Genomic DNA, 20,494 nt, shown 5'->3' with positions numbered 1-20,494 from the left:
GGAAACATTTTTCATTTTATCAATTTTATTAATATTTTCCAATTTGCAAGTTTTTAATATAATCATTAATTTCGGAAACTAATAACTTTATATATATATATATATATTTCGATGTATATAATATAATAAAATATCGTATATTTGATTTCTATTTTGTTTCTTTGCGAACAATATTAATAAAAAACAATTTAATTCATAAACAGATTAACATTTGTTTATAATTACGATTGCAATCTAAACTATTACAGTTATATGTATATACAATATACATATGTAAATAATATAAAATATATGAATTATACAAAGGGATAAATTGTGTATTAGAATTAAATTTTTTTCAATTTTTCTAGAATTACTGCCACAAAACGATTTTATTGAGAACTAAATACTTCTTAATTTGTAATAATTGCTATTTAAAACTCGATTATTGTGTATCGATACTTTAAAATTCGATATATCTACATAGTAATGCAGTGTGTAAGTGTGTAGCATGAAGATATTGACCGTTCTTGTGTGTGTGAATGCATCGAACTGTGACTTAACCATACTAGTTGCCAATTCGGTTCTCCTGGAGTTAGGGTCGGCAAAAAAGGTAAAATTTTACGTAATAAATACATTGTTAATTGTTGATATTAGTGATAACCAAAGGTATATTTTTAAAGTAATAAACTACTAACTATACTAGATCTAAACGTATATCGTTTCGTCTATTAAATTTTCTTATAAAATTTAATGTGTTAGATAACAAATGAAAATGGCGATCAATATGTAACATTATCTTAAAATTAAGTACTTTCACATAAATTTAATATTAGAAGTTATATAACTTTTAATTACTGATATTTGTTTTCATAATTTTATATTTAATCAAATTTATTGACTGATAACTTTGATATTGATATTTAAATATTATTTTAATATTTTGCTAAAATATTTCTTGTGTGTATGTTTAGATCATGATTGTAATTGAAAATTTGTATTATACACATACGTAATGAAATTTATGTTTAATTGCCAAATGAAATTCCTAGTTTTATAAGCTATATAGGCGTTATGCTGTGTTCTAAAAATATTATAATTTTTAATAAATAGCAAATAATATTTATTAATTACATTAACATTGACCCATTATTTTTGTTAAATTTATGAAAACATTCTACAGTAAGAAATATTTCATTTTGTATATGTCATTTTATATTTAATATTTTTGTGTGATTTAGCATACAATGGCAAATAAGGTATTGTTATCATGCTTGCGACAAAATACTTCAAAGTGTGCAAATTCTATTCGTGGATTATCAGGAGTATCTGGAGTTCCTGACAAAATTGGTAATAGGGATATAGTAGGTCATGGATGGAATGGAGAAGCAGCTTACTTAGATCGATGCGATTTTCCTTTGCCTGCAATTCGTTTCAAAGCAAATACTCCAGACATAATGGTAAAGTAATTATTATACTTATAGCCTTTTAAATTAAAATAGTTTTTATATTATAGTATCTATTAGTTTAAAATACACGTCAAGTATGGATATCAAACATAAAAAATGTGAATTAACCAAATTAAGATGTGAATCTTTATACAGGCATTGCGAGAAAAAGAAAAAGGTGATTGGAAGAAATTATCAATAGAAGAAAAAAAGGCATTATATCGAGCCAGTTTCCGTCAAACATTTAGTGAATTTCAAGCCTCAACAGGAGAATGGAAAGGACATATTGGAATCGCACTCATTGGTGTGGCTTTTAGTCTTTGGGTAGTAATGTTTCTCAAAACTTTTGGTAAGTTTAAAAATGTATAATATTTATAAAATATATTACATTTATCTTTATTTATTTATAAGATATATTAGTAAAATAAAATAGTATATACATTTCTTAGTATATATTTCTCTTTATTTAAACCTTAATACAGCAGGTAGATCAATTATAGTAAAAAATATTCTATTTTAAATATACTAAAAATTTAAATATAGCACTTGTTTAATATTATATAATATATAATCTTACAGCATACCCGCCATTACCAGAATCATTTAATTTGGAAAACAGACTTGCACAACTGGAACGTATGAAAATACTTGAAGTCAATCCTATTACTGGAATTAGCGCGAAAAAATAAATTTAATTTGCTTATGTTTAAAAGCATAGTAAAAAATATAGTGTATTATACACTAACAATTGTTTAATATAAATGTTCTGTATAAAGTTAGTAAGAAGAAACATTAATAAATTAAATATTTCTCTCAAAATAAGAAAATCTTTTTATGCAATTTTTGGTTGTATCCTGCATAAATTGTAAATACTGTTCTTATACGCATCAGGATTTTGGTCTACTTTAGCGTCTGTCACTATTTCTATTAATTCCTTGAATTAATTTGATTAGGTTTACAAAATAGTCATCAATGTTAAATTATCATTGGGTATCAATATGTCATTCATATTCCTTGTTTCTTTTCCTCATTTTCACTCGAATTCTTCCTAGTCACCCAAATGAACGTTCTAATATCTCGGACTATGGATGCTTAAGCGAGCAGCAGTTGTACATATTTTATATTGCATAAACACATTATGGTTTAACATTATCATTTATTTAATAATACAAATATGATAATATGGGTAATTTTTTTATTCCTATTACTTTCGATCTTTTTAGTTAAAATTTGTTAGAATTACTTGAGATAAGTGGTTAACATTGAATTACATGAAAAAATATCTACTGTAAAATATGTATTTTAGTTTAAAAAAATAAATAATGTAATAAAAAATACTATAATTAGATATAAATCTTTTTAATGACATTTTATGTATATCAATTTAAAGGTACGTGTCCACTTGAGAGTAAAACTATCGCAAATTGTTCTCGAGAATATTTCTCGAAAGTGGACTATCTGATTTGTTAATGAGAAATACTCTTGAGAACAACTTATGATAGTTTTATTCTGGAGTAGACGCGTACCTTTAAACTTTTCAAATAAAACATCCTATACATTCTTCTTGTATAAAAATAAGAAACATAATAAAGAATAATGTAATTATAGTACAAGTTGCATAGTTCAAAAAAGAAATAAATTAAGAATTAATTTATTTCTTTGTGTTTGGAGGCTTTATTTTATCTTATTATTACATCTCACTATCTTATTTTTATATGTTAAAAGTAGGAATCATTTTAGCTCTCAAACTCAATTCTAAACATGTGTTAGTTTGCTTATAATTTACTTGTTATTATTTTGTACTGTGCAATTTTAGAAATAGATCTATGACTACAATATTTAAAATTAGAAAGATAATAATAATAATACAAGAAAACCTGTTATTACTGTTTATTAAATTTGTCGTGTTTTACATTTTTAAATAATTTTTGAAAATAGATAAACATAAATCACAAATTATTAATAATAAATTCTTACGAAAATTTGATTCTAATTGAAAAATTTGTAATCATCCTTGCAGACTAATCAGCGGTAATAACAATAACAATAGTAATAATAATTACATAGTTTTAAGAATGTAAAATCCACATTTTTTGCTGGTCACATTGTGGTTTACATACACCATACATACATGTATACACACACATATGTATGTTGTTACGGTTAATTGACATTCTAATTATAAAATTGAATCACAGCTTACAATGTTATCCATGAACAATGTTTTGATAAATAATATTATAGAATACTGCGCAAGAAGTAGAAGTTTGGAGGAAAGTGAATAATAGAGTTATTGATCTCTGCACTCGAATTTAATGGGAGACACTGTTTGAATCACATTACAACTTGCATTAACACAAAATGCAATCTGGATAAAGATTCTTAATTAGTAAATTGCTATTTTTACGCAGTTATCTTTTTTCAATTTAAGGAACAAAGATTTGTATTGAAGAACGGAATGTAATTTTCAATAATAAATTAGATATAAGATGATTTTCACAAGTACATTTCAATAATAGTTTTCAATAATACAAAGGCCTTCTGCATATATTGTCACATACAAAATTTTTGAAACGTTGCTCAGATTTTAAAGAGTAACACAAAATATGTTTAAATGCAATGTCTGATTCGTGCATTGAATTTGTAATATTCGACCATAATGTATATGCTTACTATTATTCTCATAATATAAAAATAATGTATTATTGTTCAGGAGAGACTAAAAATTACAAACTAGTGTTATGAAATCAGTAATTCTGTATAAAAAGTAAAGCATTATGCACAATTACGACTTTAAAGAACACAGTGTAAAAATCTAAAGTGTATCATTTTTTTCTTTAATAAGTTAATATTTTCAAAAATATTTTTTATTCAAAATTTGTTGATTATCAGCACACGAACTTATAACTTTATTAAAATCCGAAAGATATACCAAAACATTTTCACAATTACTGGACTTACATATCATAGCAAAAAAATACGTAATTCTCACATGTACATGGACTAATCCATGATCTTAAATGATAAAATTATTATAACAAACACTATTTTAGATACGTACAAAATAAAAAAAATGTAGTAGGTAACTCTTAGACTTATTTTTCTATGTTCGATAATATATATTACAATATTTACAATAGGTAAGTTCCAATATCACCAATTTTTCTGTTATCCCTTTGTTATAAGAATATAGTTCCGTATAGAAAACTAAGTCTTTATCATCATTATTAGAGTTTGTTTTACAACTTCATGAAATCTTTAAGAAAACTGCACTGTAAATAATCTTTGTATATATCGTTCGTATTATATAAATGTATTACAATCAGTTTACCGTGATTATGGACACAATTGCTATTCAAAGATTGCAATAAGGTTGTAACTTCGTAAACAATAATTAATAAAATATTACACGTCTTTTTTAATGTTGTTTGTAATATGTGCAGTAATGCAAAATAAAAGTAAAACTAGACCAATCTATATTACAATTCTGTACGTCTTTGGTATGTAAATTTTCGTACAGAATAAAAAATTGTTCTGGTGAAATGAAGAACTTAACTATACCAGGGCCACTTGCTTGTCCATATAAGAAAAATGTAATATAGAGTATATCAACTCTATAATTCTAGACACAGAGCCCCTCTAAAGTGGAAAGGATAATTTAGTTGCGTGATGAAAGTTAATCAATGTCTTTTCACCACACAATTATGATATTGAGCTCTCTACTTAAGTGTGAAACAAAGTTCAACATTATTTTACACGTTTCATCACCGTACACAATCTCCAGTACCACGAGGTGTAATGCACTGTTTTTTTCGCTTAACGGTTTGTGATCTTGAACTTGGACTATGGCTATTATTATTATTTCCATTACTGTGAAGAGAGTGTTTTGCTTTACTTTGTCCACTTATATTATTATTTATTCCACGATGATGATAGTTTCCTCTGGAACTATGATGGTGATTACCTGTAGCAAATACATACTTTTGAAGTACATAAGTTTGAAACATATAAAGTTCATTCAAACAAGTAATCAAAAACATCCAAAAATGTTATGATAACTGTAGATTATGAAATATATAAATATTTAAGAATTTATTATGATTACATACCATGAGCAGTTCCTTTGAATGGCTTTTTCCATTGTGAATGATGAGTATGTTGATTATTATATACATGTCTTCCTTTATTTCTATCTTCTCCTTTTCCACTAGCATTAGGAGAATTTCCACGACTACACTCGGAATCCTGATGAAATTGAAGATGTATTAAAGGAAATTGAAAGTATGATTAATTTATAACAATTATTTTGTTCTATCTTAACAAGTTAGAATTTTGTACCGTATCACTAGCGGGTGCAGATAGTGTTGAAGCATCAGATGCAGTAGAACTTGATAATGAATCTACCTCACTCAAAGGTAGTGGGAATGTTTCTTTAATCCATTTGCGATATTCTATTACTTCATCTGTCACGCGAATTATTCTTCCTAGTATACTGCATAAAATATATTTTTAGAAAATAATTGATTGAATCATAAAATATAAAAAAAGACATAAATATTGTAAATAATCTTACCTTATTTTATTTGCATCATTAACTAAAATATTTAAAGGACTAACTGCTTGTGAGAGGACATAATAAGCCCAATCAAATGCGTCTTTTACATACAGAGCACCATAACTACTACGACCAATATCATTCCCTGGTGTAAGTGGATCTTCTATGCATAATAAAGAAGGTCGATGGCCATCTATCATATCTCTTTGAACCTAAAATTAATATGAGACATGAGATTTACTTGTAATGTACTGAACAAATACATACATGTATATAATAAATAAAAACATTCAATACTTCATATAAAAGATATTATTCTTTAAAAATAAATATAATACTTGTTTTATATACCATTTTATCAGATGTGCAATTTTTATATAAGGAACTATCATATAGATATATTTTACCTCTTCTTTCGATATGTAAGTACCACCATCTTTTACACGAATTCCTGTTTTAACATAATTAAATTTCCTACCATATAATTCCAAAAATTCTATTAACAGCACCCCAAGATTAGCACTTGAGCAATAAGCATTTTGTCTGGGATGTAACTGAAATAAAATTTCATCCACATGGTAGGAAAAGATTAATTGTCTATTTCAAAAAACATAAATTCGTTTTTATAACCCAAAATACTAATATATGAGTCTTATAAAGCATAACTTTTTAATATTATTACATTATTTATTTTGCATATGATTAAAAAATTTGTGCAGCAATTAATTCTTATTTCTACATTTGAAACAAAAATATTAACATTTTACCTGTAAAAAACTGATAGTCATAAGTATTAAACTATACGAGGAAATTCCACCAGTAAACACTTCATTCAGGTCTCTTTGTAACAAGAATTGTTTTAATACCATTACTAATTTTTCCAGTACTGGAAACCTCTTTTTAAAAGAATTTATCAATTCTGCAGATTTAACGCCATTATTCATATTAAAACTGATATCTACTTTAATCTCAGTTTCTTTATCAGTCAACTTTACAATTGGGACACTAGCTTTATCCAAAACTTTAATAGAAGATGGTTCAGCTATATTTTGATCCAATAAAGCACGTTCCAAAGTACGTAATGGAAGATTTGTCCACATTCCTATTACTACTAAATCTATATCACTAAAAATAAGTATAAATCTTATCCATTTAAAGAATTTTAGTATGATAATTAATAATGTATATGTTTGTATTACACATAATGTCATCAATAATATATACAAAGTATTAATCAATGTATAAGACTTATTAAAGATAAGTTTATGTTATTTAGTATTATTTGACATAATTATGGATTTATATATATACATTTATATATATGTATATAAAACACTAATGTATATATATATAAAATACTAATTTATTTAAAAGATATCTATATATTTTACATGTGAATACATTACTAAATACATTCCATTTTAAATATGTACAATGATACGTACCTTGTAGGTAAATATAAACCAGTGCGAAAGCTGCCAAATACTTCAACCTTAGAATCTTGCCAGAGATCATATATTACTTGTTCTATCCTTTTGACAACACGCATTCGTAAACTATGTTCTTCATTAGAGGGACACATATAAGCAAAAAAATCTTCAATTTCTTCATGTAATCTAAATATAAAAATATAATCTGTTATGATAATTTTTTATTGTAAGAGATTAATTTTAAGAGATAAAAAGAAATGTTATAGTAATTATTTATTTTTTATTTAATATTAAAAATTAAGAAACATAAAGAAATATACGTACTTTTATTACAGCTTTTCTGTTATATAAATTTTCATTTACAAGTGCATATTTTATATAGCATGGAATATGAAAAAATATGTTTAATATATAATATAAATTTTTTAATTCGAAAATCACCAAAATATGTAACAGATAATAAACTTATTTTTTCATATCTTAGAACAAATAAATAGTACATTTATATATTCTTATATTTAATAATTATACAAATATATTTTGAATTTAAATGGAAAATTTTTAATACTTAGTATTTCATACAGTATAGTATTTAATACAAAGTATTAAAATAAATAAGTTTTTCTACATATCTTCCTATATTTTAAAAATATTCTTAATACAATTTTAAATTTTGTACAGAGATGTATAAATAACAGAATATAAAATGAATTAAGATATAATAATACAAAAAATTAAACAATAAATATTTAAAAAATTTCATTTAATACTTAAATATATAAAATAATAGTTTATATGTTATTTGCTGAATAAATAACAGGCGTTGTGTTTATAAAAAAAAATATTATTACAAAAAATAGAATACACCTTTTTATAGATAAACATGTTTTACTGTACATTAAATAGAGAAATTAAAAAATTCAATAGACAAAATTTTTAATACTATTTTATTATTTATTTAAATTTATTTCTAATATTTTCTAATTTGGAAAAAATTTGATTGTTGTGACTACAAACATAAATAATCGTATTATATAAACATCCACGTGTGTTTACAAAATCATTATAGATTTAGTAAAAACTAAAAATGCATTGGAAAATTTTGTATTTTTAAAAACATGGAATAATTGAAAAATGTTATTCAATCAAATAAGTTGTATTCATTATTTAAAAAAAAGTAGATTTGCATTTGTAGCATATCTAATTATAAAGGGACCTTGCTATACCCTATTTGTAAACGAGCGTGAACATACATAACCTTAATCACACCCATATGGACAAACTACAAAAAGGCAAATAATTTAACTTTCATAAGACAAACAGTATATATATAGATGAAAACTCGATAACAAAACTTACCCAATAACACCCTTCGAATAATGTTTATTAGGTACCCGCCATGGACAACCGCCGTATTCGCCAACTAAGGCATCGTAATTGTAGTTCATGCCGTAGGTACTAGCACGATTATCACCTTTCCTACGAGATGGATTATAATAGTTGCTGCAAGTATTATGTTGCATGCGGTCCCCTGTACGAGAATTAAGAGAATCCAAGGACATGAAGTCTTGTTGAAGCTTCATTCCCATTACATTCGAAGACGAGTCGTTTTTCAACGTTAAAATATCCAGGCCTTTCTCAGCTTCCCAAATGTGTAACCACAAATCCTTAGCAGGGCCGAACTGCTCCGGTTGATACCAACCGATAGTCGGATCCATTAAATAGTTCTCGATTCTGTATCTTACGATTAATGGTCCTTGCACACTACACTACAATTCCAATCTTAATTCAACTTTAATTGAAAAATTGTCTGATTTATTGTAACCTGCGAACACTATGAAATTCATACATACGACCAATGAACAACAGTATTTTAGAAGGAACTTCGTACACCATTGTGCGAACATAGAATAATAAAGACAACTCAAGCAATTTGTTCCTGCAGATGGCATTATCACCTACACATCTGAAAATATATTTCTGGAAATATGGTTAAAAATTATTTATCGTACAATTGTACAGTACAATTGTACAGTACAATTGTATATGTTATTCAAACAATTTCAAACATTAGTATTCGAAGAAGAGAACAAATAATGTTTCACAGAAAGAAAAGAATATTATTTTATGTCAATTAGACGTATAACATATTAATTTACATATTGGAAATATTTAAAAATTTGTAGAATTGATAACAGTAACCAATACTAAAACGACTTTTGGCTTTTTACTTGTTTCAAATTTGGAAAATGTATATAGGTGGAAATTACTAGATTCTAAAATTTAAAAAAATATGAAACATTTCTAAATTGTATTTGAAAATGCTAGATTATTCCAGCATTTTAAATTATAAGGAAGGATATCATATCCAACATGTATAATATCAAGGAAGATAATACGTAGTTAGTAACCATAGAACTAGAAATCTTTTAATAAACTAATTGAATTACATATTCTGCAATCTGTATGAATTTCATATATATATTACGTAAAAGAACATATTAAAACTAGTCCAAAATATGATCCAGCATATGTCTGTGTATACGTATGTATTGTATGTATTGTATGTACAGTAGTTTAATTAAAATAAATATATTCCCAACAGATATTATCTATTTTCACAAAATTAAATATTTTAGTTATAATTGAATTAAAAAGCACTGTATATCTGGCATTGAAACCTCAAAAACTAAATAATTTAAGCATTATATTATATATTGTATATAACAATACTTTTGTAGATATATTTTTTATATTTATAATATGATATTAGATTATTACATTTTTATTTGGAACGAAAATTATTTAATAATAATGATTAATAATAAAACAAGTGTTTAGTATAAGAAAACATGTGAAAAAGATATAAATATATCAATTTAAAATAAAAATAATTTTAATATAAAAAATGAAAACGGAGTGATATAAAAAACGAGAATACTATCATTTATCAAAAGACAATAACGTAGAAGCTGTATCCTGCTGCATCCCTACAAGATATCTAATGGAAGTAAATGCAGGTAAAAAATTAATTAAACGCGAATCCTGTACGAGACCGACTCCACCCATCTTTAGTTCGCCGCGACATTTGAACGGAAGTAATTCGTATTTTAATTTAGATATCTTTACCTTTATTGAATCATTTTCATTAAATTTATTAATATTATTCGACGTTTCTCTTCTTAACTCGGTATAACTTTTTTCTTTTACTTAGCTTAAAAAACTTCACAAGTTAACAATATCCACCCGTTATTATGAACAGATTTTTTACATTATTATATTCTTAAGGTATGTTTTTATGCTTATATAATTTCATGTATTATAATATTTAAAACGATATTTAATATAAAAGTTTTCACTTTATTATTATCGCGAATGTACTTTTACTTTGATAAACCCTTTGATATTGACACATTTAAATTTGTAATTTGAATATATTGACAAATCATAACATTTGAATATAGTAAAAATGAAAGTGGGAATAAAAATAAAATTTATAAGAATACTAATATTTCTTAATTATTGTCCGCTGTTTATTCATAATCTAGTAATCCTATTAGTGAACTGTGTTACGCGTTGGAAATTAATAGTATCTATATAAAAATATGTTTTTTAAAACTAAAACACTTAAAAACCGATATTTCAAATGCAATGTATAATTTGAATTCTAACTCACGGTCATGATCGTGATCTAAATTAAACGCCTTTCTTGCGTTCTGAATGTTGTGATGAGTTGCTTACTTCATGCGAGTAACAACGTGATATTTTAATTAAAATAGAAATAAAAGAAAAATGTGAGGGACATTGTCAATGGCAATGAAGAAAGATGTATTATTAAAGTTTTTAAAATAATTTAGTCTTCCAAATAATTTATAAATGTATTACTCTAATTATTTATTACATAATTTTACTAATATAACTATATACTGTGATTAATCATTTATTGTATCTATTGCAGGTGAGTTATAACATTTAATAACATAACATCAATTTATGATAGGTTATTAAAATGACATTACAAATAATATTTAAAAAATGAATTATTCCTTAATGTCCAAACTCACGTTTTTAAATCTGTTATCAAAGGACATCTACCATTCGTTTTAATTTTTATTTAGTTATTAATTAAAATGTTTATTAGATATTATACATTTTAATGCTTAATGACAAACTACACCTTAGTAATATAATGTTTTTGTAATTGTTCCATCTATATAGTCATGTACCTATTTTATTTAAATTATGAAATCTTTGTCTAGTATTTATGTCTTTGAAAAGTACTTGAGTTTTATTTTTTCTTTCAGACATGTCAGAACATGTTGAACTGCATCATTTACTTGATGGTGATATTGAAAGTAACACAACAACACAACAAAAACGATTTTCAATTCTAATGTGTAAATCATGCCCTTATCTTGGTTTAATATTGGCAACATTATCATCATTATTTTTTTCATTATGCAGTGTCATTGTGAAGGGCTTAGTGGAAGTAAATCCAATGGAATTGGCAGCATTTCGGTTCGTGGGTGTATTATTACCAGCAATACCAATTGTAATATATAAGGGTGAACATCCATTTCCAAAAGGACGTAGATTAATGCTAATACTAAGAAGTTTTGTGGGGACCACTGGCCTCATGTTAAGTTTCTATGCATTTCGGCATATGCCATTAGCTGATGCATCTGTTGTAGTATTTTCTGTTCCTGTATTTGTAGCCATATTTGCCAGAATATTCCTAAAAGAGCCTTGTGGATTATTTAATGTTATAACAGTCTGTTTAACACTGATTGGTGTAATCTTAATAACACGTCCACCACTAATTTTTGGACATACCATCGAGTCACTTTCAGATGGCCATATAAAAACACAACATGCAGATTTATGGGGAGCTGTAGCAGCTTTTTCAGCAACTCTCTTTGGTGCAAATGCATATGTTTTGCTACGAGCTTTAAAGGGCCTCCATTTCTCAGTAATTATGACAAATTTTGGATCATTTGCCTTGATTCAGACAATAGTTATATCTTGGGCTATAGGTGCATTGTGCTTACCTCGGTGTGGGACTGACAGACTTTTAGTTGTTGCACTTGCTCTCTTCAGTTTTGGGGGTCAAATACTGTTAACATTAGCTTTACAAATGGAACAAGCAGGACCAGTTGCAATAGCAAGATCAGCAGACATAGTTTTTGCCTTTTTCTGGCAAGTTTTATTTTTCAATGAAATACCAAATCCTTATTCAGTAGGAGGAGCAATTGTAGTTACAAGTTCAGTTTTATTAACAGGACTAAGAAAATGGGCGCTTTCATTACCAGAAACATCTAATGTTAAAAAATCCTTAGGTATTTTGGTGATGTGAATTATGAACTATAAATGAAAGAAATATGATTTCTTATTGCATTTTTTGTTTTCGTAATATTAATTTTAATAGAAAGAGATTGTTTATAAGTAGAAGTAATTTTGGCTTGCATGAATGAATTTTTAAAAATAAAGTGAGATTTATATATAATATGTATATAAATTTTTTAAATTTTACAAAATTAAATTGCTTCAAATTTAAAAGGATATCCTATGTTATAGCTATATTACTATGTTTCACAGTGAGATCGTACTGTATTATTAATACTGTTTTGTTACAAAATGTTATATTTTTCTAATAAATTAATGATTGTCATTACAAATTCTAGTCTAAAACTCAGTATTATGAAAGGAACTCTTCAGACATATTTTAATGTACATTTGTTACGTGTAAGTCTTCATTTCATGTGATATACTATAATGATGTTTGTATTCTACAGTATGCACAAGATAACAAAGCACTCTCTTATATTGTACTATACTTTTAAAATAATCAATTTTTATGCAAATATAAATATTATAGTTGAATTAAAATTAGATATTGCACAAATGTTAAGAAATATAAGTTTATTAAAACAAAATATATGTTATTTAACATTTCTATACCAATATGGATTAATAAAATAATGAATGTTATTTAATACAAAAATTTCAATCTCTACAAAGTTATAAATTACATTGTTTATGACTTTACAATGTAATTTATATTTTTACATTGCATTATTTTATGTGCATGTAAAATATAAGAAAATTTCAACATACATATTTGAATAGTAATATCCAGAAATAGGTATTTTATTATTTCATGTACATTGTTTTTGATCATAGACTAGAGTATATTATCTTAATATTATTTCAAAAAAATTTTGTAAGGAACGTTTATTCAACAACGAATAAATAGTGAAATATTTAAATAAATTCTAATTTATAGTACATAAATACAAAGTTATGTAAACTTGTACTTCTAAAATATTGTTGTGTATGATATAAATTATGATACAATAAAGTTTGTATTAGAATGTTTACATTAATTTATTTTACTACTAGAAATATTTTTGGAAACATATAATTTCAGTTTTTAAATTAAAAAAAAAAATTAAAAATCTTATATATAGCAAAGCATATAAATCATAAAAAAGATTAATTTGTTCTTAAAAAAGTGATACAATTAAAACATTCTGTTTTACGTGTGAGGTTATTTATGATATTTAACGTAAATTGAGTTAATACTGAGATTATTCAGTGTAATATATTAGTTATAATATATACATTGCAAATTAGAATATGTTTTTGCTACTATACACAATATAGTTGAACAAAATTATAATATTTTATATATAAAGAAATATCGAGTATAGAAGAATAGTAGTGTATATTAAAAATTGTATATGACGCGAAACTTATGTTAGTGTAAGATTTTTTAAATTAATAATTGTCATACAGATATCGTGCTTATTATAATACATAAGCTAACATTAGCTTCTTGTAGATGTCTATATACGTATATGTATAATATTGGATAATTTCAAGGTGTGTGTCAATTAAATACACCTGACGTCTATTATTCATATATTCATATATAAAGCGTTGGCTACCTGATTTTACCTACATCAGGATCACTACCGTGTTCTACATCGACGCCATTCGTCGTAAATCATAGAATATTAGATAAGTTTAAATATTTAAAACAAGAAATGTATAAATGTAATAATATACACTATAATAGAAAATAGTAATGTGATAAATATGTAAATACTGACATGTCAGAAGAGATAATGAACTTAATATTCGTCGTATTTCCTAATAACAATATAATATGATAGAATAGAATATAATGGATATAATAATAAGCAATAAAGTTTAGAAAGCGTGGTATTGATGAGGTCAGTAAAAATTATTCTTTGATCCGTGATATATATGAACAATCAGCAAGAACTAATGGAAAATCGTAGCGCTGAAGAGAAATTCCGGATCGTCGTGATTTCTAAAGAGATCAACGATCCACGACTGTTACACTAATTAATTAATTCCTCATTCGACGATCCCATGCTATGTCTATTAGCGTAAGAAAGAACAAGATATCGTTTGTGTCCGTATGTATTCATTGATGTATTTACGAAGAATACTTCGTCGAGTAGGGATTTCACGCAAAGCAGTAAGAAGAATAATACATGGAAAAGGATTACGTCCTTACAAGGTTCACTGTGTGTAAGGACCTCGTAGGATGGATTATGCCGCTTGACGAAAATTTTGTCACTGAATGCTAAGAAAATTAGAATGTAATCAACGCTGTCTTGAAGATATCTTGTTCACTGGAAGGACTGCTGTTACTATTGCTACTGAGCAATATTCGGAATCATCAGAATGCTACAATTTTCGCGTATATTCACATTATGATATAGAAATTTAATCAGGACCGCTTGGACAGGCCCGGTTTATTCTATACCTGACATTAACATGTAAATAAAATCAGTTTGAAAATTAAAGTGATTGATATTATACGTTCATGAGTAAATGTCATTATTTTGTGTTATATTTGACTTTAAAATATGTCTTTCCTTGTCTTCTATATATTAAATTTGACAAATTTGTAGAGAGCATCAAGCTGGGTCAACTAATGTTATAACAAATATTCTCGATATCATCTTAATATTTAAAAAAATACAAGGTATTAAAAAATCAAACTACTTATATTCACCTGATCAAACCCTGGAATAAATTTTATTTTGAACATTTTTTGATGAAGTCAGTAGGTAATGAGATGTTCCAGATAGTCATTCTTACTAATTCACCCTATATGTACATAACGTGTATATAGCATATACGTGAATGTTTATATATACATTCTTTATACTGTTTGTTACACAATTATCTAAGTTATCCTTCGGGTACATATCCGCTTTCTTCTACAAAAAGTATTTGCTTTTATGAACAAAATTTACTACAAGATATACTGTACATATAATTTCTTTTTCCATTTGCATTGTTAGCAATTGATATGAAACCGAATTAGCAAAATTAAAAATGATATTATTATATAAAAATAGTTTCTCTAATTTGGGAACGAAAATATTTTAATGATTAATTTATTTCTATGAGTTAATTTATAATTGTATTACGGTAAGATTTTTCTGCTTTTATCCATGCATGCATGTATTTTTGTCAATCTAATTTAGAATCGTTGATCAATTTAGAATCGTACAACATAATTAGTGAAACACTGTATATATTTCTTGCACTACAAAAGTTCTATGTAAATGGAATGTGATACAATTCATCACAATCCAATTTTTATATTCATGGATAAAACAATGAAGGCACAAATATATAAAGAAAATATTTTACATGTATATAAATATGTTTCATAATCTTATATGTTCTTACATCTAAAATTTGTAAAGTATATTTTAATATCTAGTGTTCAATTAGATAACAAATAACATTTATAAAACTGGAATTAAAATTCGAAAACTTCAACACTCTAAACTTACAGTAAAATGAACAGAATACATATATGAGTAAATATGTTTCCGAATGCATCAGAGTAGGAATAATCCCAGTTTTGCATTTTTATAAAAAACATTGGAATGATCTAAGTATAAGGCCACTCAGTTTTTTTTGAGTCCGTACATCCAATTTAAAATAAGACGCTTATATTAGTATTTCATCCTCTTATGTTATTCATATATACACTTTCTTTTATCATTGAATAAAGGCTTCTACTTAGAATGATAAATTAAGTTATTAAATCTAATTATTTGCATTATATACATATTAAAATGATTAAAATCAATTGAAAAATTGATATTTTATGAAATGACGAACAATGTGTTAATTAACAACAGATTTCTTTGCTAATTATCCAATTGAATGATAAAATATAATTCTGAAAAGATAGTTTTATACATTACAGTTTTAAATCTCTATTCACGGTTTATGCCATTAAGTAGAAATTTAAGTAAATTAAAAGTAAAACTTAAGTACACTTCATGCGTTTCCTATATTAAGAACTATAAATATTATTTTAATACTTCAAAAATATTGCTGTTTTCCAATAATGCTCTTATATATCATACTATCATATCATCATATAATATACTCCATACATGTCTTTTCAACAGATTGATAAAAAATATATGTATACACATTGTATTCAAGTAATGTAAATACTAAAAGAAAATTTTCTTATATAATACTTTTTGTTTCTATTGCAACTAAAAGTATCATGCGAAAATTTTTTGTTATTATATTCCGATTATAATTATATATTATGCTTTTTCATTAATTATAATTTTTTGTTTTACATGGATCAATTTGTCACTTTAATACCTTCTGTATATAATATTTGTATATAGCTACAAAAAGTATTAAAGTAAGAAATGCACATTATTAAATAAGTACAAAATTAAACAATTTAATTTTGATTCATAAAAGGAGAGATATGTTCTTTGCTTATGTTTCACTTTTGTATTAATACTCTCTTTTATATATGAAAAATATTTTTAATTTTAATGATTTTAGTTATAGAACTGAATTTTAGAAACAATATTGATCTAGTAAGAATAAGTGATAATATTACAGAATGATTTTAATGGAAAATGTATGTATCATATTAAAAGGCACAATCTTCTATGAAAAATGTTCATTTCGTGTGAATCTAATATTCATTTTGGTGCCTAATTCAACTAAATTATCATTAAATTATGTAAACAGTAGCTACCATGATTTCATAATGCTTCATTTCCTTTAGCACATCATTTTCTTATTGTCATGTTATATTTTATGCTTATTTATAAATACTTTTTTGGATGAACGAATATTTGAACCAATATTCAATTGAGCATGGCATAATATAAATAGAATTATGTAGTGCATTTATTTATAAATGTAAAACACCTTGATCGTGATTATAGTGATTTTGATGATGATGGTGATGATGGTGATAATGATGATGTTGTGAAGTTGAAGTTGTTGCATCATCCTGTAATGTTACGCCAGTTAAGTCTACAATTTCATCTGCATCTTCATCACTACCAGTTGCAGCACTTTGTGTCGACTGATGACTTCCAGAAGACAATTGACTATTACGTGAAAATGATCCACGTCTTGGTGCAGCTAATGCTGCTCGCTGATTTGCTGGCTTTACTGTGATTATGAGATTCGAAGAATTGGCGATCATCATATCTGTGACCTGTTTAAAATATGAAAAAATATGAGAAAATAGAAGTAGGAAAGAAGGTATAAGAATTACATGGAAATAAAAATATATAAATAATATATAACAATTTTACATACTTGATCTAAAGTTTTTCCAGCAACTTCTATACCATTCACTTCAAGCACTTCATCATTTACTGCTAAAAGACCTGTACTTTCAGCCAAGCCACCTGGTACTAATCTACTAATAAATACACCTGGTACTTTTTCAATCCCACCTCCTGCAGATGGCGGCAATATTCGAAAACTTTCTCCATCTTTAATATAAAATCCTAATGGTTTGTCAGAACCGTGTTTCAATAATCGTACACGACGACAAGTTTCTGGTAATATGTCTACATCAATTATTGCTGATACCTGTTATTGTTCATAAAATTTGTACTTAACATATATCTTGAATGATACACGAAATAATTTGTATTCATATAATTAAGACATACTTGTCTAAAATCGTGAGGATTAGATATAGCTAATGACTTTGGTTTTCCAGGTGTGCCACCAAGAATACTCGATATTAAATTTTTTGGTTTTATTGTCCCATATCCATTTATGTCTTCTAATCCATCCCCTATTACATAAAATAGTTTTTTGTTCTATCAATCTATTTACTATATACTTTGGAATAAATATTATTGCACTTAAATCTTATATTGAATTTATCTTTGATAATTATTTGTCATAAAAATTACTTGACCCTTTCTTTGAATAAAAATTCTAAGTAGAGGTTTTGCAGCCAGTAATGCCCTTGCCAAATTGTTGTCATTGTTAATGGGTAATAAATCACCATCGGTAGGATCTGTGTACCATATGAGGAAAGTTAAGTCAGGACCAATATCATGTCGCTCAGCCAATAACTTTTTAAAATCTTCATAATTAATTGCTTCATTACGGTTGACTGAAAATCTTATGATATCTGCATCAAACTAAAAAAAATTTTAATTTTCTGTGTAGAAAAGTGTTCAATAGCATAATAAAAAAGAAAGGACACTTGAATGTTACTACATGATACTTTTTTTCTGTTTAATAATAGTATAGTTTAAAGGATGGGACTCTAAATTAAGAGGTTACTTACTTTACTTTTTACTGCGACGACACTGCTGTCAACTTGATGATGAAGTTTGCTTTTTGACATGATAATTAATTTCAAATAAATTAGAATGTTCGAAGCAAATCCACAACTCACGAATGCGATGACGTGACGTCAAAAGCACCTGTTTGGTAGAACCTGGTAGAACGCAACTTGGCTACAACCGACTCCAGGTACAATCCGTGCTAACCATAAATCTGGCAACAGTGAATGAGTTCTGTCCTAATGTAAACATAACCTAATCAGTATGGTTTCCCGCGATTTTATGAAACGTTTATTTGTATTATAGTAAGTGATAATATTAATGAAATGAATGAAACAGTACTATTCGTCATATAGATAGCAACAATGAAAATAGTGATAATACTGTTAAAATAATAATACAGTGAATACAATGTTGACAAAACATATTTAAAATTCAGTTATGTACTTTCAAAGAAAAGTTATTTAATATGAAAAAAAATAAATGTTGGGAAAACTTCTCCAACGAGATTCAAAGATAAAAAAAAATCTTACCAGCATATTAACGTCTTATCGACCACGTAAGCATTTTTATTAAATGTAATCATATTTCAGAAAATAAATCGAGATAGTAAGTTTAATGAAAAAGCAAAAAGTTCCTGGAATGTCCTCTATTTTAATGTATCTGTTCACTATGCATATGATTTTATGTAAAGATAAATTAATATTTGGCAAAAAGAAATTGCCAACGTTTAAACAAATAACTCTTTTTTCTAGCTCTTTATATAATTGATTTAAAGAAAAAATTCTTTCTATGTATATCCTCTATCCCCCAAGATATTTAAAAAAAGTATAGCTTCTACCCTCAATTTTCAAATCTCTTCAATATTTTTCCAAAACTATCTTCTATACAAATATTAAAATCGCGGTGTGCGGGTTTGAAATTCCTCCTTGTTAATATTATTATATATGTAACTAATCTTATTTCTTTTATATGTAATTTTACGAATTTATATGTTTCCTTGCTTATTTTTAAACATTTTGTACAGAAGCAATTTAAACTTGCTTTACACAATGTAGATGTAAATATTTCAAATACAAGCATCGCATATCAAACTTTTCCAAAAACCAAAACAGATATCCACAAAAAATATGATTTTTATATATTACTTCTACTTCACTATAAATATATTTATATATAATTATTAAAATGATTGTACATACTTAAATAATTTTTTATAACAAGTTAATCACGGTATAACAATACAAAACTGAGATATCCAGAATCGGATCCCTGATGTTTCCAAGTACGGCGTTGCCATGTTGTTTAACTCTACGTATTTACCACGAATTATACCTGAATCCGAGTCGCCTGTATGTTGAATATACTACATATATATCAGAATCATGATATGTACTATGTACATACATATGACTGTTACTAGATCACTGCAATTTAATACTC

The 20,494-nt window shown here is 26.0% G+C and overlaps 4 protein-coding genes across 6 annotated transcripts; 2 read left to right on the top strand and 2 right to left on the bottom strand.

The window, feature by feature from the left end:
• The first annotated feature begins 459 nt into the window (after positions 1–459).
• LOC117166689 (cytochrome c oxidase subunit 4 isoform 1, mitochondrial) lies at positions 460–2,254 on the top strand. Its single transcript, XM_033350891.2, has 4 exons — positions 460–592; positions 1,221–1,439; positions 1,584–1,776; positions 2,007–2,254. Exons 1-4 carry the CDS (start codon positions 491–493, stop codon positions 2,114–2,116), a joined length of 624 nt encoding a protein of 207 aa, XP_033206782.1. The 5' UTR covers positions 460–490; the 3' UTR covers positions 2,117–2,254.
• A 1,463-nt stretch (positions 2,255–3,717) lies between these two features.
• Positions 3,718–9,299, bottom strand: LOC117166652 (terminal nucleotidyltransferase 4B). Its single transcript, XM_033350815.2, has 8 exons — positions 8,772–9,299; positions 7,428–7,598; positions 6,750–7,107; positions 6,390–6,536; positions 6,001–6,194; positions 5,766–5,919; positions 5,537–5,672; positions 3,718–5,391 (listed from the first exon to the last, which is right to left on the bottom strand). The coding sequence occupies exons 1-8, from the start codon at positions 9,128–9,130 to the stop codon at positions 5,192–5,194; spliced, it is 1,719 nt and encodes a 572-aa protein (XP_033206706.1). The 5' UTR covers positions 9,131–9,299; the 3' UTR covers positions 3,718–5,191.
• Positions 9,300–11,123: 1,824 nt separating this feature from the next.
• On the top strand, positions 11,124–13,783 carry LOC117166607 (solute carrier family 35 member G1). 2 transcript variants are annotated; one of them, XM_033350709.2, is made up of 2 exons: positions 11,124–11,290; positions 11,717–13,783. In XM_033350709.2, the coding sequence occupies exon 2, from the start codon at positions 11,719–11,721 to the stop codon at positions 12,763–12,765; it is 1,047 nt and encodes a 348-aa protein (XP_033206600.1). In that variant the 5' UTR covers positions 11,124–11,290; positions 11,717–11,718; the 3' UTR covers positions 12,766–13,783. The 2 variants fall into 2 exon arrangements, with proteins under 2 accessions (XP_033206600.1, XP_033206599.1); XM_033350708.2 differs by having other exon boundaries at positions 11,125–11,370.
• Positions 13,784–14,363: 580 nt separating this feature from the next.
• On the bottom strand, positions 14,364–20,435 carry par-6 (partitioning defective protein 6). 2 transcript variants are annotated; one of them, XM_033350711.2, is made up of 6 exons: positions 20,254–20,435; positions 19,054–19,290; positions 18,676–18,904; positions 18,422–18,549; positions 18,060–18,338; positions 14,364–17,955 (listed from the first exon to the last, which is right to left on the bottom strand). In XM_033350711.2, the coding sequence occupies exons 2-6, from the start codon at positions 19,111–19,113 to the stop codon at positions 17,644–17,646; spliced, it is 1,008 nt and encodes a 335-aa protein (XP_033206602.1). In that variant the 5' UTR covers positions 19,114–19,290; positions 20,254–20,435; the 3' UTR covers positions 14,364–17,643. The 2 variants fall into 2 exon arrangements, with proteins under 2 accessions (XP_033206602.1, XP_076481302.1); XM_076625187.1 differs by having other exon boundaries at positions 19,054–19,265.
• Between the last annotated feature and the right edge of the window lie 59 nt (positions 20,436–20,494).

The sequence above is a fragment of the Bombus vancouverensis genome, chromosome 2, assembly GCF_051014615.1.
Source record: "Bombus vancouverensis nearcticus chromosome 2, iyBomVanc1_principal, whole genome shotgun sequence".
Classification (NCBI taxonomy): Eukaryota; Metazoa; Arthropoda; class Insecta; order Hymenoptera; family Apidae; genus Bombus; species Bombus vancouverensis.
This window is presented reverse-complemented; position numbering and strand designations above follow the sequence as displayed.

Excerpts from the sequence above, each read along its gene's own strand:
- LOC117166689 (XM_033350891.2), top strand. The coding sequence starts at position 491 with ATGAAGATATTGACCGTTCTTGTGTGTGTGAATGCATCGAACTGTGAC. Across the intron at positions 593-1,220 it reads AGTTAGGGTCGGCAAAAAAG|CATACAATGGCAAATAAGGT; the intron begins GTAAAATTTTAC and ends TGTGTGATTTAG. Across the intron at positions 1,440-1,583 it reads CAAATACTCCAGACATAATG|GCATTGCGAGAAAAAGAAAA; the intron begins GTAAAGTAATTA and ends ATCTTTATACAG.
- LOC117166607 (XM_033350709.2), top strand. The coding sequence starts at position 11,719 with ATGTCAGAACATGTTGAACTGCATCATTTACTTGATGGTGATATTGAA.
- par-6 (XM_033350711.2), bottom strand. The coding sequence starts at position 19,113 with ATGTCAAAAAGCAAACTTCATCATCAAGTTGACAGCAGTGTCGTCGCA. Across the intron at positions 18,550-18,675 it reads AATTTTTATTCAAAGAAAGG|GGGATGGATTAGAAGACATA; the intron begins GTCAAGTAATTT and ends TTTATGTAATAG. Across the intron at positions 18,339-18,421 it reads ATCCTCACGATTTTAGACAA|GTATCAGCAATAATTGATGT; the intron begins GTATGTCTTAAT and ends GAACAATAACAG.
- LOC117166652 (XM_033350815.2), bottom strand. The coding sequence starts at position 9,130 with ATGGATCCGACTATCGGTTGGTATCAACCGGAGCAGTTCGGCCCTGCT. Across the intron at positions 7,108-7,427 it reads GGTTTATATTTACCTACAAG|TGATATAGATTTAGTAGTAA; the intron begins GTACGTATCATT and ends ACTTATTTTTAG. Across the intron at positions 5,920-6,000 it reads AATGATGCAAATAAAATAAG|TATACTAGGAAGAATAATTC; the intron begins GTAAGATTATTT and ends TATTTTATGCAG.